General features: G+C 37.4%; 1 protein-coding gene across 5 annotated transcripts in view; it reads right to left on the bottom strand.

Moving 5' to 3' along the window:
* Positions 1 to 16,098, bottom strand: part of PHLDB2 (pleckstrin homology like domain family B member 2) — a 242,544-nt gene that overhangs the window by 18,801 nt on the left and 207,645 nt on the right. For 3 of the 5 annotated variants that reach the window (XM_009199868.4, XM_009199864.2, XM_009199906.4), the window contains 5 exons: positions 11,800 to 11,889; positions 8,117 to 8,260; positions 7,303 to 7,491; positions 4,517 to 4,657; positions 3,207 to 3,306 (listed from right to left, as the gene is read on the bottom strand). In XM_009199868.4, the coding sequence (XP_009198132.1) occupies positions 3,207 to 3,306; positions 4,517 to 4,657; positions 7,303 to 7,491; positions 8,117 to 8,260; positions 11,800 to 11,889 (664 nt within the window). The remainder of the gene's footprint in view (positions 1 to 3,206; positions 3,307 to 4,516; positions 4,658 to 7,302; positions 7,492 to 8,116; positions 8,261 to 11,799; positions 11,890 to 16,098) is intronic. The other 2 variants (XM_031663002.1, XM_031663001.1) reach the window with 1 other exon arrangement.

The raw sequence follows: 16,098 nt of genomic DNA, 5'->3' as shown, positions 1-16,098 counted from the left end.
ACAAAAGGACAAAGATTTCATTCATTCTAAAGCTGACAAAGGAATAGTTCACAAGATGTTCACAAGCCAATAACCATTCCAGCTTCAGAAGCTGAGTTTCTCAGCTCTCTGTCTTAAACTCTCCCCTCAAAGTTCTTTGCACGACTCACGCTGTCAGTTCTATTAACAGTGCTGATTGAGTAAGGCTTATACTTACACCATCATCCTTGATGTATCCATTATGAATAGCAGCAAAAAAAGGTGTATTTAAGTTAATTGTGTAAGTTTAAAAGATGATTAAGTCTACTAAATGTGAGTTAATGAAAATATGCCGGGTATAATTTTTTTTCAAAACCATAGAATTTTACTTGTATTTTCTATTTTAATAAAGTTAACAAGTGCTATTCAAACAATTCTAAATGAAATTGTGATCCATCCCTCCTGGTTTTTTCATGAGCCACCAGTTTGGGCTGTGCAGAAAATCCTGCCGGTTTTACAGTCTACTGGGGCTCTAAGAACTATAGATCCTGATTTCTCCTCCTCTGGGTAGAGGAGCCAAACTTAGAGAACACATCTCTTTGGACCAACACACATATGATGGTTCTCTATTTCCTCAGAAGCTGCCCCATCAGCATTACATGAAACTCTTCAAGAGGAACAGCACTTTACAGTTACAGCAGAGAAAGACTGAAGTTGCAGTCTCCTCAGCTGCATAAAAGACATATCAATAAAGAACAAGAGCACGAAAGATAAAGATAGATTTGATTTTGCAGCGGGAACATCAGTAATGTGGCCGAAGGGAATTAGCGCAGTTTTCCCCTATGAAACTGGCCTGGGATTCCCATTACTTTAGGGGAAAACAGATTAGAATAACTGAGATCAAACCTTCCCTCGGTTTCACCATATTCTCACAAGAATCCTCTTAAATGATAATGTTAATGGCTCTTCAATTTTGCAAATCTATTCATCTACTATAAAGGTCTAGCTTTTCTTACTCTTTGAGAAAATACTTTTATGTATTCATTTGTTTTTTGAAACAGGGTCTTGCTCTGTTGCCTAGGCTATAGTGTAGTGGCATGATCGCAGCTCACTACAGCCTCAACTCCCAGGCTCAAGCGATCCTCCTACCTCAGCCTCCTGAGTGGTTGGGACCACAGGTGCATGCCACCATGCCTGGCTAATTTTTAAATTACTTGTAGAGATGGGATCTCACTATGTTGCCCAGGCTGGTCTCAAATTCTTAACTCAAGCAATCCTCCCTCCTCAGCCTCCCAAGGTGCTGAGATTATAGGCATGAGCCACCAAACCTGGCAAGGAAGTACTTTTAACAAGGAGTATAATAATTTGTGATCCCACCCTCTTTCCCAAATGCTTGCTCTTTCTCTTAAACACCTGAAGTACATGAAAATGCTTCATGGTCTTTATTGGTGTTGTGGCCAATCTAAGCTTCGATGTCTTCCGACGGTGGGAAAAATATATTTAAAAAGAAGTCTAATACACGCCTGCAATCCCAGCACTTTGGGAGGCCAAGGTGGGAGATCACTGAAGCCCAGGAGGTCGAAACCAGCCTGGGAAACATGACAAAAACCCATCTCTGCCAAAAAATACAAAAATTAGCCAGGTATGGTAGCACACACCTATAGTTCCAGCTTACTCGGGAGGCTGAGGTGGGAGGATCACTTGAATCCAGGAGGCAGAGTTTGCAGTGAGCTATAATTACACACCACTGCATTCCAGCCTGGACAACAGAGTGAGACCTTGTCTCAAATATTTATATGTAAATATTACAGAAAAATGTTTCGACAGCAAATAGACTTGACCCACAACTTAACAGTGATAAATGAGAGCCAAAATAGACTCATATATGTTTATTATTTATAACTATTAAAAGAATATTTTTAGCTTATTAAGAAATTATGGCAAAGAAAATAAACTAGTTTAATCAGTGTATTTGATTCAAATATTACCACTGCAAATGTCTCTCACATATTACAATCCTATTATGAATACTATACCCTCTAATTCTTAAATTGCCTTTAGTAATGGTTTGAAAACCTCGTTCCAGTGAGAGAGAGAGAGAGAGAGAGAGATATCATATATACACACAATACACATTATGTTCACATACATATAAATTTATATATGTATATGTAGTATATATGTATTATATATATGTGTGTGTGTGTGCGCGCATGTGTATGTATGTATGTGTGTGTGTACATATATTTTCTCCTGGTGGAAAACCAGCGTTATCTCTCAGCACCATTGGCAGAGAGGCCAAACAGCTAGAATTGAATTCCAGCCTGCTTAGAAGGGAGGATTTGAATCCCATCAATGCATGAATGTATTTGAAGGTCAAATGCCTGCTATCCCCAAAGCATTTCCATTTACAACCTGGGCATACTGCCATTATTCCATTTACCACATTTTATTGAAATCATCTGTTCTGTGTCTTTCTTCCTCACTAGACTACAAGTATTTCAAAGGCAAGCTTCCTATCATTAATTTGCATTCTTGGTACCTAATATCATGCCTGCTCAAAAGTTAGGACAATGTAACTTGTTGACTTAAACTATTGTGTTAACACAAGAAATCTAATCCTCTCAATGAGAAGCTTAGCCCTGGAACTATGTTACAGTAATTTCTTCTAGCCCCATGAAGACTATCTGAGAACCCCATTATAAATGTAACGTATTATTACAAAAAAAAAATGCTGAGAGTCAAAGTCTACCTGAAACATAACAACTATGAAGTATAAAAGCTCAAATCTACATTAAAAGGCCTACAAGAATTCTGTTCTGGGCCACTACTGCTATATTTACCGTGTCAGCTCAAAGATTCTTTAGCACAAAGTTCATTCAACTTAGTGGCTCTGACACAACCCAGGTGAGTGATCTTGGTTAAGTGTCCTGGTAATCTCCTTGGATCTCACTGGTCTCTCTTTTCTTTCTATTAATCAAATGGGAAGGTTAGTAATTCTCTAGGGGTCTTTCTGGTTTAAGAGTTCTATCAAATCTAAAAAGTACAATGGGAATGTTTAAAATATACCAGCTATATGTATAAATAGGAAAAGTTATTTATCCCTCCCGAAAGAGAACACATTAAGAGTAAAATTAGGCCTTTGGCTGATCCCTCTTCTAATCATCCCTACCCGTTCTCACTTCCTCCCCCTGAAGAATTCTAATGCTTAACAAAAGGCCATGACATTTGATTTAAAAGGCACGTACCTCTGAGCATCCTGCGAGATTCTGAGTCTTTGGCCATGGCTGCCAGTGAGGGAGGGAGCACACTTCCACAGCTGTTACTCTGTCCCAGGGGCACGTGGGCCTGTGGGAAGCAGGAGGGAGTACTTCAGGCAAGCTGCAGGCTGAATGGACCTTTAGGAAACGGCCACATCCCTGTTTCCAAAGCTCCTATCTAAGTGTACAGGGCAGAGAAGGTAGGTCTTTGAATTACATTTGTTGATGCTAAGTGGTAAACGCCAGTTACTGGCCCTCCCGAGAAGCTCCACGGTAGTCGCAATATCACAGCACTTCCTCCAACAGCAGCAATTCCAAAAGTGAAGGCAGTTGGGGAAGACACTGTCCAAAATCACCTGAAAGAATGGCTGAAAGTTCTTCATGCACAAGGAGCAGAGGGCAGATGCAGGGCCAAGAATGCGTGCGCACCATGCAAAAGAACAGGGAAGAGCTACTCTTGTTACAAATGTACCGATTTTTATTTATTCTCAGTTATGTGGTGGGCTGAACCTGAAGAAATCTATTAACACTCTAATGGTTTCAGCATTTTTAAAAAAAAATAGCAAAATCTTTCCTGTAGATAAAATATACTTGAAACACAAATTTATGAAACAGATTAAAACAAAGTTACTCTGATTAAGGGTAGGGGAAGGGCTCTAAAGTCTGTCTCATTCAGAACCTCCTTCACACCTGCCTCTTCTCTTTCCACAGTGATCCCCTCAGGCATGTTGGCAGAACGTGAGGGAGCTCTGGTGTCAGGTCACATAGGTTCACATTCCACTCCACTCCACACCAGCTGAGGGTTCCTTGGTTAGTCACTTAACCTTATACACCTCAGTTTATCCGTACATACAAATGGGATAATAATCAGTACTCTACTGCCTAGTGCTGCTGGGTTTTCAAATGAGGCAATCCACATAAAAGACTCAACCCAGCATCAGCCACATGAAAATGTCTGAATAAATACTTGTTGCTGTTATTCCTGGAACACAGAGGCTATATCCTATCTTATTTCCAGATGTGGGACGCAGCCATGGAAGTCCGTCATGTAAGTGAATGCCACTCATCACCTGGGTTGTACTGGCAGAAAATACCCTGAAGCATGTTCTTTGGCCCCAGAGCATACAATTTCAGATGTCCTCTGAACAGGTAGAAAATGCGATTTAGTCCTGATGTCTGCCTAACAAGTAAATTTAATGATTATTTAGCACTTTTCTTTAAAGGCCTTTACACATCAGTGAATATGATGACAAGACGACTCATGGAATGGGAAGCCCGTGGTTTCTCCCATGTCCTACCTTTGGGGTGATGCTTCTCCCCATAGTAGCACTGCTGAAATGTGGGGAGATGGAAGTTGTGGTTTTCTTTCGAGGCAAAGTATCACTCAGATAGAGGCCTTCTTTATGCTGTTTTTTCCTTTCTTCCAGACTTCTAAAGTGCTTTAAATGCAAATGTAAAGCAAAATAGCAAAACTTGACTAACTGTAATAGGTGACTGAAGAAATGAAGAATTATGCATTTACAAAAAAAAGGGAATTTTAGAATTTTTCTTAAAGTTATTCAACATATACTGTGTTCGCTGATAGATTTGAGCTAGTATTTGATTAGATACTAAACACTGCAGGAATTTATGCTGAACCTAGAAACCTTTTAAAAATTCCACCTTTCACTTCTGTAGTGCTTGCAGCCTTGGGGCCGCAGGACAAATTACAAATTATTATGACGGTTGCCATGTGGATGGCGGAACAGCCAGTGGACAAAGCACGTAAGCACTTTCTCCCCTTCCGGGCAGTTCTGTGGGATGGCACAGATACCAGTGAGAGGAGGACAAGAAAAGGGAAAAAGGAGATAAAGAGAAAAAGCGAGTAAACAGGGCAGTTGTTTGAAAGTTGTAATAACATTTCAGTCACATAAACACACTCCAAATCCACATAAAGTTTTCCTAAAAGGCATCATTCTAAGTTACTTTTTATTTGAAAAGATATTGGCCAAGGAGCCCTTACAGTAATCGCTCACATTTAAAAATTCTCTAATGGACTATTTAATTTTTTTCAGATTTCTAAAGTAAGATTTTTGTCCACTTGAAACTTACTCAAATTTTTCTTGGCCTCCCCTTAGAAATGCCTTTAATAGTAAAACGATGTCTTGTTCAAGTGATGGGTGCACCAAAATCTCAGAAATCGCCACTAGAGAACTTATCCATGTAAGCAAACACTACCTGTTCCCCCCAAAACTATGGAAATAAAAAAGAGAGAAAAAACACAAAAACGAGCTCAAAAATTTTTTTGTGGAAATATATTTGAAACATAGAGATAAGAAGAGAGGATAATTTAAGAGAGATTCATATTCCCACCACTCAGCTTCACTAAATCTTAACATTGCTTTATTTTTTTAAAGAAATAAAACATATATATAAAGTGATTTATTAATTAAAGATTTTTTAGGTCTGATCATTTTGAAGTCATTTTAAAAGCTCATGTTTTTGAAATGCACAAAAATTAATGCAAATTTGAGTTACCAAATTTATAAACAGTCTTCAAATATGTCAATCATAAAAATCTGCATTTTAACTTTATAATTAACTGTTTATACTAGCTAATCAATTTATTAAGAGCTATGTGCCAGGTATGATGGTTTATATACATTATCTCATTAAATTATTATAATAATCCTGTGAGGTAGGTACTGAGAAATCTGGGGTGCAGAGAAGTTAAATAAACTTGGCCAAGGTCATGCAGCTGGAAAGTGGCAGAGCTGGAATTCATGGCCAGGTAGTGCATACTAGGATGATAATAATACTTTGCAGTTTGGCTGATTAATGCTCCTTTTAGATAGAAAAATGACGTCAGAACACTTCAATCTAGCTCCCACTATGACCAAATATTATAAATTCTGCAATTCATAACTTTCCAACATTCCATAACGGTACCTTAATAAAATAGAAAAGAAATCCCAATGAAAACAGTCTAATTGAAATTTGGCAGAAAAGAGCAGATTTGTAAACTGTCATTGTTTTGCTACTAGAGATGTCTTGAATGAAGTTGCTAAAGAGATAAACCTAACATCAAAATTGAAGGCATTTAGGTCTTCCATTCTCCTTGTTTCTTCCTTGTATACATAACTTATTTCACCCACCTTTCACCAATATCCTTTCATGTCAGCCCAGGTGGCAGTAACCTTAAGGCAGTGAGAGATATAGTCCTTTAAAAAATGGTAATCGATGGTAAAGGTACCTTCAAGAAACGTAAGGGCTAAGCATGACTGACCAGAGCTCGCCTACATCAGTGCAATGACTCCTTAGGATCTTTTGGCACCAAATTCCTGCAGGTGTTTGATTATAATTGAAAGGAAGTCTTGAAACAGATTTTTTTTTTAATACCCAAGCATTAATATACACCAAGTGTTCTAAAAGGAAGGCAACATTTAGAATAAAAAATAATTTATTTAAAAATCTGGTGAATAAAAACTAGATTTATGGACCAAGTGCACTACTTGTGGTGTGACCTTGGACAAGCTACTTAACCTCACTGAGCCTCAGTTCCCAAAACTTCAATATGGAGATAATTTTTACTTCATGGGATCGTTAGAAAGTATGTAAAGAGACACACAAATTTATAAAACAGATTAAAACAAAGTTACTCTGATTAAGGGAGTGAAGTGTTTAACAAAACACATCAAGGGAATGATGCCTATTTTGGTTTCAACTATGTGTAATAAAAATATTCTGTGTTGATAACATAACTCTTTATATATAGATTTTATGGAAATGCTTGTTAGTATTTTGAGAACTATCTGTGGTAAGTTGCAATATTTTGGTTGAAGGTAACTGAAGGATGCGGGTATACAAAGGGCTCAAACATATAAAAGCCAGTAGGGGACACTCAAGGTATCAAAACTTCACAACAATTCTAACATCCTTAAATGTTCCAACACTAAATGTTCTTAAGAGGGGGAAAAAAAATCAGAGAAGTATGCAAGTTGCCTTTTTAAAAAATGCCTTTGGGAAAGTGGAAGAAAAGATTCCACATAAGTAACTTTGTTGCCAAGATAGCATTCCCAAACTCTAAATTCCAGTTCCTAATTACCTGTTGCTCCTGCTGCTGCTGCTGCCTTCTGTGTTTCTTAGCTGGTAGAGGAGGAGGTGTGTCATTTAAAGGTAAAGGATCGACAGATGTAGCCATGAATTCAGGCCATGGGGCTGATGTATGTTGAGTGATAGGATGAGAAGAAAGTGTGGAAGGAAACACAAATCCAGAATAGACAGGTGATCTTTGCTTTATAGGAGAAAGAAAAGGTATATATGTATCCACATGAAATGAAAGAATAAGACATAGAAATGAAATGGATAGTTTGTTCTGTTTTGTTATATTTTAATTAAGAAGTTACAATTGATGGGCAGTATCTTTCAATTTAGCCTCTTATTAAAATCCCACACTGTAAGCAATTTGGGTCACTGAGGTATTTTAATTTATTATTATTGGCCCCTCCCCTAGAAGGCTTTTAAAAGGCCTAATATTTAAAAGTATCCATGTTACAAAACAAAATCGAAAACAAAGTCAAACTGAAAAGGCAATTCAAATCAACAATTTTAGAAAGGCTTTTTAATTTACAAGAAAACTAAGTTGAGTTAGAGTGCTAAGACATAGAACTTATTTCTTTGAACTTACTTCTCCTAGTACTCCACTCTGTAGCATAAATTTCATGGTTTCTAGAATTTTTATTGGTAGAGCATTACCCCCAAATTGGTATGCTTTATAAACTCAGCCTTACCCTACCCCTCTGGTCAGACAGATACACATTTGTCACGCACGCTCTCGTGGACCTCATTTTCAGTTGGCCGTGGGTTAATTTCTGACATGAAGAAAAGCAGTGAATGAATGAAACGTCACGCCTACACACCTCTTTACTCTGAGGCTGGCTCGCCAGCACAGCTGTGGCAGGCTCAGTGGCAACAGCATCAGCATCAGCAGGAAACTGAGTGGAAGGGGACAGATTCGTGGAATTGCCACATGGCTCATTAATCTCATTTACACTGATACAGCCCTAAAAGGAGGAATTCAGAAGTTAAACACAAAGAAAGCAAAAGCTGAGGCATGCGAGAGTATTAATGTTCCCAGTACAATGAAGTTAGCTTAGAGCGGCACAGCCAGATATCTGTGGTATTATCAAATGTTTCATTAAGGGAATACTCAGCAATTAAAATGGATTTACATTGCTTAATCTTGAAAATTGGCATTCGAAGCATTAAACATAATTTTTCTGATGCAATCAAGATAACTATATTATAAATAACCCCAAACCTTCTATTTTAAAATATCCAGAAGTATCAGCATTCATTCTGTTGATGGATTAAGGTTGTCACCACATACACATTTAAAGTAATAACACACCAAAAAATCCAAGATGTAAAATTGACAATGCAATCACTCACTCCCTAATTAAAGAGACTTTTCCACAAATCTTCATTCTTAGATCTTCACCGTTTCTGTTTCCTGATGAATTAGAGTGTGAGGAAAATGGGCTGAGGGCTACTGGGTTTTACACTAAGCAAATATTTATAAAACAGTAATTATTTATAGTGGGTTCTAGCTTTTGGGCATCTCAACCAAATGAGAATAAAAAGAACACTGTCCTTTCATGCAGGTGAGCCTTCCCTAGCAAAACAAATGTGTGCACGTGCACACACACACACACACGCACACACACAGAGTCCTAAGGTGGAGTTGCAACCAGGGTATGTTTCAATTCAAGGCAGCCTCCCTAACCCCCATCTCTACCCATAGGACAGAGAATTTCCAGTTACTTTTGAACTCAATAATTCAGTTCTGGCTTCAGCTTAGAGAAAATACAAAATACCTGAGAAGCAGAACTCCTGAATCTGTGGAAAAGGCACTTGTCAATTTTCATGGAAACTATGCAGACCAATCATGATTTTCACCACCCCAATAAAACAGTGTGAAAAAACTATATAAAATAAGATCTCTCCTTTAAAGATGAAATTGAGTTAAATTTGACACAAAGATTCTTCTACGAGTCCATCAATTCTTTTACAAATTTTAGGCTGGAAAATAAAACACCTTGATTTTTGGTAAAAACCCTGAAAGGACTGATAACAAAGTGGAGAATGCCAGAGTTGACTGTTTATAAATTGGATGTGTCAGACACTTGTACTTCAGAAGGCAGGACAGATACCATGTAAAGTTTTATAAGGTTAAACTGAAGAAAAGAAGGAGTCAACTAGGTCAAGTTCATTCAATATGTAATACTGAATCAGAAAGAAAATGAACAATTTTGGGTTTTTCTTTTGCTCAGTTAATAGTAGACTGTTTTGAAGCCAAGTTTTAATTATTTATGTGAGTCATAAACCATACAACTTAATTAACTGCTTCAAAAATGTAAACTGCTTTAAAACCTGGGAGGTCTTTAAAATAGGTTATAAATCAATCACCCCTTTAAAAAAGAAAAAAGAGAGAGAATGAGAGAGGAGGAGAAAAAAAAAAGAAAACCATCTTGTGAGTCAAGTCTGCTTGTACAGGAAAGTGAACACACAGCACAATTGCCATGTGTTCTCATAGCAACTCATTGTTTTACTCAACAAGCAGAAGAGTTGTAGATACACAACAATAGTGAAAAAAACTAAATGTGCTTCTGACATCAGAATGTCTGCAGGAAATAAAGACCAACTCATTAACAGAAAAGGAAAGACTTTATTCTTCTATTAGGAGACGGAGAGACTTTAGAGCCCAACTAATTCATCTGGATGCCATAAGCTCTTCAAACTCTGTATGTCCAGAGTCAACTCCAAATCTTCCCTCTTAAACAATTCCTTCCCCAGTCTTCCCTATCTCACTAAAAGGTGCTTACCATATACTTCATTACTCAAACTGGAATAATGGCATGATTCCGGACACCTTCATTATTTACTTCATGCCAACATCCAATCTATCAGCAAGAACTGTCAACTCTGCCTCCAAAATATCTGCTAATCCAGCTAACTCCTTCCATCTCTCTGCCATCCTCCAATTCAAGCTGCCAGTCTCTCTAGCCTATGCTACTGCAATCATCTCCACAACAATTTCCCTGCATCTGCTTCTCTTACTCTATGATCCAGTAGTCACAGAGCAGCCCAGAGTGATCTTTAACAAATGGATAACAAATGTTACCTCCCTGCTTAAAACCACTTGAAGGCCTCCCACCACACATGAAGTAGACCACATTTCTTTAACAGACTCACAAGGCCTGCTCTTACCCACCTTGCTAACATTATCTTAGGCCATGACATTCTATTCACAACCACGCTTTGTTCGTTGAACCTGACAGTTCCATGTTCTGAATAATGAAAAGAAATTATGAAACTGAATGATCTAACAAAGTTTTGGAAAAATATTTCACAAAATGATTCTGAGGTACATATACAGTCACACTTATTGTGATGAGCATTTTGCTTCATATACTTATACACACAAAAATATTTTCTACGTAAGAATCCTAACTCCACTGTCTAAAGGGTTTTTTTTTTTTAATTATGCAAACACTTATGTAGAAGCAAGCTTTTCTTTTAGCTTTTTAGAAAAACAATACATATAAGGAATATAAATATAGGCCCGGTGTGGTGGCTCATGCCTATAATCCTAGCATTTGGGAGGCTGAGGCAGGCAGATTACCTGTGATCAGGAGTTTGAGACCAGCCTGACCGATATGGTAAAACCCCATCTATACTAACAATACAAAAATTAGCCGGGTGTAGTGGCGGGCGCCTGTAGTCCCAGCTACTCAGGAGGCTGGGACAGGAGAATTGCTTGAACTCAGGAGGCAGAGGTTGCAGTGAGCTGAGATGGTGCCACTGCACTCCAGTCTGGGTGACAGAGTGAGACTCCATCTCAAAAAAAAAAAAATATATATATATATATAAACTATTTTTTTCTCAGCTATAATTTTCCAAATTAGAGTTAAAATATCCTCCCAGCGTAGCAGTGTAGTTCCTTAAGATATCTGGCGGGGAAAGTGGTGATGGGGACTGGAGAAAGGTGGATATTAGAGATAAAGAGTATGTACAGTTTACTGTAAATAGGACTTTCCAGTTTACAGTGGAAAATGGCAGAAACAACAGTTGGTGGGGTAGGGAGATAGGGAAAAGAAAGAAATCAGACCACCTTCTCAAATGTTTGCAGGCATTTTCATGTTCTACAAGACTCAGGAGAAGGAGGAGCAAAATAACAGAGGGGAGGGAGAAAGGAGACTCAGGAAGGAAAAAGGAGAATTTAAGACTCATCTTGGTCTGGATCTTCAAGTTTTTGAAACACCAAATTAACCCACAATGTCACTACCCAGCAAAGTAGACACACACACACACACAGACACACACACACACACACACAAAATATGCATCCACATTAGACACAAGAATAATCTCTGCAATCCCCAAAGCATACATAATGAAAGGCGGGGAAACCATCCAAGCATTGAGTGCTTTCATAGGTCCTTTGAGTTAATATTTTTATTATTCAGCTAATCGCATAAAGCTGAGATACATCTCTTGATTTCTAAGGCAATATAAAGTGACATGCAAAATCACAGCTTACCTCTTTTAAAGTATTGGGGTTAACGGGAAACCCTTTCCCCCCAGAGAGGCTGGAGTATTTCTTTTCCAAATTACAAAGATTCTCCTTTTCCTGAAGGAATACAAAACCTATTAAACTTAAAAACCAACCTTGGATACAACTGAGAAGCACAGTGACTTTGCATTAGAGACTAACATCAGTATCTCACATATTTCCCCTCATTTTATTTCCTCTCATCATATTCAGTCAAAACTTCAAATCTGTATCCTAGCGGTCATCTTCTGCCAGCTGATATGCTGCATGAGTTGTTTCCAAACATACTTAGCTATATAACTTTTAATTCCTAATAAATTTTATAGTCATTTAAAAATGTGTTTAAAATAAAATTTTTAAAACTTTATATAAAAAATATAAAATAAATTGTATATTTTATTTTTACTTTTATATAAAAATAAAATTTTAAAAACATTATTTTCGGCCAGGTGCGGTGGCTCACGGCTGTAATCCCAGCACTTTGGGAGGCTGAGGTGGGCGGATCACAAGGTTGAGATCGAGACCATCCTGGCTAACACGGTGAAACCCCATCTCTACTAAAAATACAAAAAATTAGCTGGGCATGGTGGCGGGCACCTGTAGTCCCAGCTACTTGGGAGGCTGAGGCAGGAGAATGGCGTGAACCCAGGAGGCGGAGGTTGTAGTGAGCTGAGATCGCGCCACTGCACTCCAGCCTGGGTGGCAACAGAGCGAGACTCTGTCTCAAAAAAAAAAAAAAATTATTTTCTAATGTCATTTTCTTTTAATCCTTCCAAGTAACACATAATTGTTGTTGATGATATAATATCACATGATGTTGTTGATGACATAATATCTGATGATGTAATATCACAACCTAGTGATATATTTTCTTTTGGGAATTTTATGGTGTTAGCTTTTATGTTTGTGTCTACCATTCATCTTGAATTAATTTGGTATTAAGCAACATTTATGGGTCTTTTTTTATCATGGTATAATTTGTATATATGTCCTTGCCATGGCTGGGGCTAAAATATTTTTAATTAAAAAGATAATGTGCATTCAGTGAAATGCATAGTTCTTAAGTACATAAATTTATGAGTTTTAACAAATGGAATAATATCCCAGACAAGATAAAGAGCATTTCTGTCACCCCAAACATTTCCTCCTGCCCCTACCTGTCAACTTCCACCCTTTTGAGCAAGCATTGTTCTGATTTCCATGGCCTTCACACTAGTTTTGCCTGTGTTATAAAGTGTTTGCCTACTTATAAAATGTAACCACTTTATATAAATGGAATCATACAATATGCATTCTTTTGTGCCAGCCCTCTTTCACTCCATGTTACAGGCATCAGTAGTTCACTGTTTTTTATTGTTGAGGAGTCCTGTCCTGTATTATATGAATATACCTAACAAGTTGCTTATTGATGGATATTTAGGTTGTTTCTAGTTTTGTTTTGTTTGCTATTATGGAAAAAGCTACTTTAAACAGTCTTGAACAAGTTTTATATGAAGACGTGTTTTCATTTATATTATGTAAACATCTAGAAGTGGAGTGGTGGGTCATAGATGGGTGTATGTTAAAAAAAACTTCTACAAAGTTCTCTGAAAGGACCATAGATTTTACACTCAAGTCAGCAATGTATGAAAGTTCTAGTTGCTTCATATTCTTGTCAACATTTGAGATTTTCATTTCTTTAGTTATTTTAGTTTACGAGGCAGAATTACATTATTGTTGTAATTCATATTTCCTTGATGACTAATGATGAGTATTTTCCCATGTAACTTTTTGGTTCTTCATATATGCTCTTTTGTAAAATCTCTATTCAAGACTTTTGCCTGTTTTTAAAAAAAATTATTGGTGTATCACTATTATTATTGATGTGTAGGAGTTCTTAATATGTTCTGGATACAAGTCTTTTGTCATTTCTTTTAAAAATTTTTGCTTACTCAAGGCCATAAAAGTGTACTTTCACTCTTATATTTTCTTCTGGAAGCTTTATCATTTTAATTTTTATATTGAGGTCTCCGATATCTCTTGAATGAATTTACATATATCATATGACAATATTGAGGTTTATTTTTTTCCATGTTGACCCAGTTGATCCAGCACCATTTCTTTGAAAGATTTGTTTTGGTGCCTTTGTCAAAAATCAAAAGACAGTACGTATGTACGGGTCCATTTTTGGACTTGATAGTTCAGTTTCATTGATCTATTTAATACATGTCTATTTGCATGGCAGCACCACCCTGTCTTAAATGGCTCCAGAGTAAACCTTGAAATAAGAGTACAAATCCTCCAACTTTGTTCTCGTTCAAAGTTGTTTTGGCTATTCTAGGCCCTTTGCATTTTCATATGCAGTTGATTCCTATTATTGGTGGTAGCTATGTTCTATAATGTTGCCACGAACACTGAATTAGTGAATACTGAACCACTGCTCCTATAAAAAAATACAGGGTTGGGTTCCTGCAAGCCTCTAGTCACAACATTTTCATCAACTGATCAGTACTGAACTTTGTTTTATGTGTGTTTCTGTTTGAAGACACTTACTTAATATTATATTATATGCCATTATATAAGATATTAATATTAGCATATTGTATTATATATTATTATTTGTATATTAAGATATGTATTGCTGATTCATTAACCTTGTACTGACAGTCAGCAACACTATAATAGTGTGAGTGAAGTTCATCTAACACATATATTTTCTCCATAAGGCACTTCACAGCCTTCTTGCATTTAGGAGCACTTCACTGCACTTAATCACTATGCTTGGGAGGCATTTTATGCAGCAAATCACCAACAAAAAGAAAAACATAAAAACACCGCATTAAATAATCCACAAAAATAACACTTGTTTACAGTATGAGAGGTAAAACAAGAAGGCAGGATGCTGCCTTGCTCAGCCCCAGCTGGGAATGTGCATATTGGCCAACTCACAATTTTCACCACTCCATGCATTTCTGTGAATGACTACAAAAGTACTACAAGTCTCGATTTAGAGGTTACAAATACATTTTAGCAAGTAGACATAATCACAAATAGAGAATCCCTGAATAATGAAGATCAACTGTAAATTTTCGCATCAACTTGTCAATTTCTAGAAAAAAGTCTGTTGGGATTTTGATTGGGATAAAAATGTATCTATAGATCAGTTTAGAAAAATAAAAATCTTACTACTTATAGACCACAATTTTTACAATCTAATTGTATCTCATATATTTTTAATAGGAAAATATTATATCTGTGATTGTGCTTACCCATTTTATAAAATCTATCACTAAGAGTTTTTCTCTTTTTTTGGCTAAAATTTTAAATATTAAATACTATATATTACACTATCTAAGTTAAGCTGGGCCTTTGAATATTGTGTGCCAAAGGTAAAATAGTAGTGAGGATGCTAATGGAAACAGAGCATCCCCAGAGCAAGGGATAGAAAGGGAAAATACAACTCCATTCAGAAATTTCTAGGTGGGAAAAGGGGGAAGATGGAAGTTGTTAGAAATATGTGCGAGCTGCTGGGGCACCTCAAGTGGGCTCATGATTCTGTGTGAAGGACCTATTTCCTCTCTCTTCTTTGTTTTTTGTTTTTTTTGAGACAGGATCTCGCTGTTGCCCAGGCTGGAGTGCAGTGGCATGATCTTGGCTCACTGAAACCTCTGCCTCCCAGATTCAAGCGATTCTCCTGCCTCAGCCTTCTGAGTAGCTGGGATCACAGGTGTGTGCTATCATGCCCAGCTAACTTTTTTGTATTTTTGGTAGACACAGGGTTTTGCCATGCTGGCCAGACTGGTCTTGAACTCCTGGCCTCAAGTGATCTGTCCGCCTCACCCTCCCAAAACGCTGGGATTGTAGGCATGAGCCACAGTGTCAGGCCTTCCCCTTTCTTCTTAACCTAAAATAGCTAAGAAGGGAATGAATACTCAATTATTTTAGGGGGGACTATGGTACAGCTTCATCCTTCAATACTTCCTTCTGGATTTGGTGTTTCTCTGCCTGCGATTCTGGGTCTATCACACATTTTCATGATCCCAAGTGCCATATTGCTAATGTAGTGGCTTAAATGCAGGGTTCAGATCTGAGACTAGCCCCATTAACTTTAACGTTTGGTGTCTTATTGCTGAAATGACACCAGGGGCCATGTCAGAGAGTTAGGCTACACCTTGCTTTTCAATGTCTTTGGGCAAAGAAATCCCTTTACAGGTAGTCACTTTAGGTGCTGGACCATAAGAGGTCACAGTCTCTTTAGTGAGGATGATCTTGCCACCCCTCGACTATACCATATGGAGTTTCTACCTA

This window comes from Papio anubis, chromosome 2 (genome assembly GCF_008728515.1).
Source record: "Papio anubis isolate 15944 chromosome 2, Panubis1.0, whole genome shotgun sequence".
NCBI lineage: Eukaryota > Metazoa > Chordata > Mammalia > Primates > Cercopithecidae > Papio > Papio anubis.
This window is presented reverse-complemented; position numbering and strand designations above follow the sequence as displayed.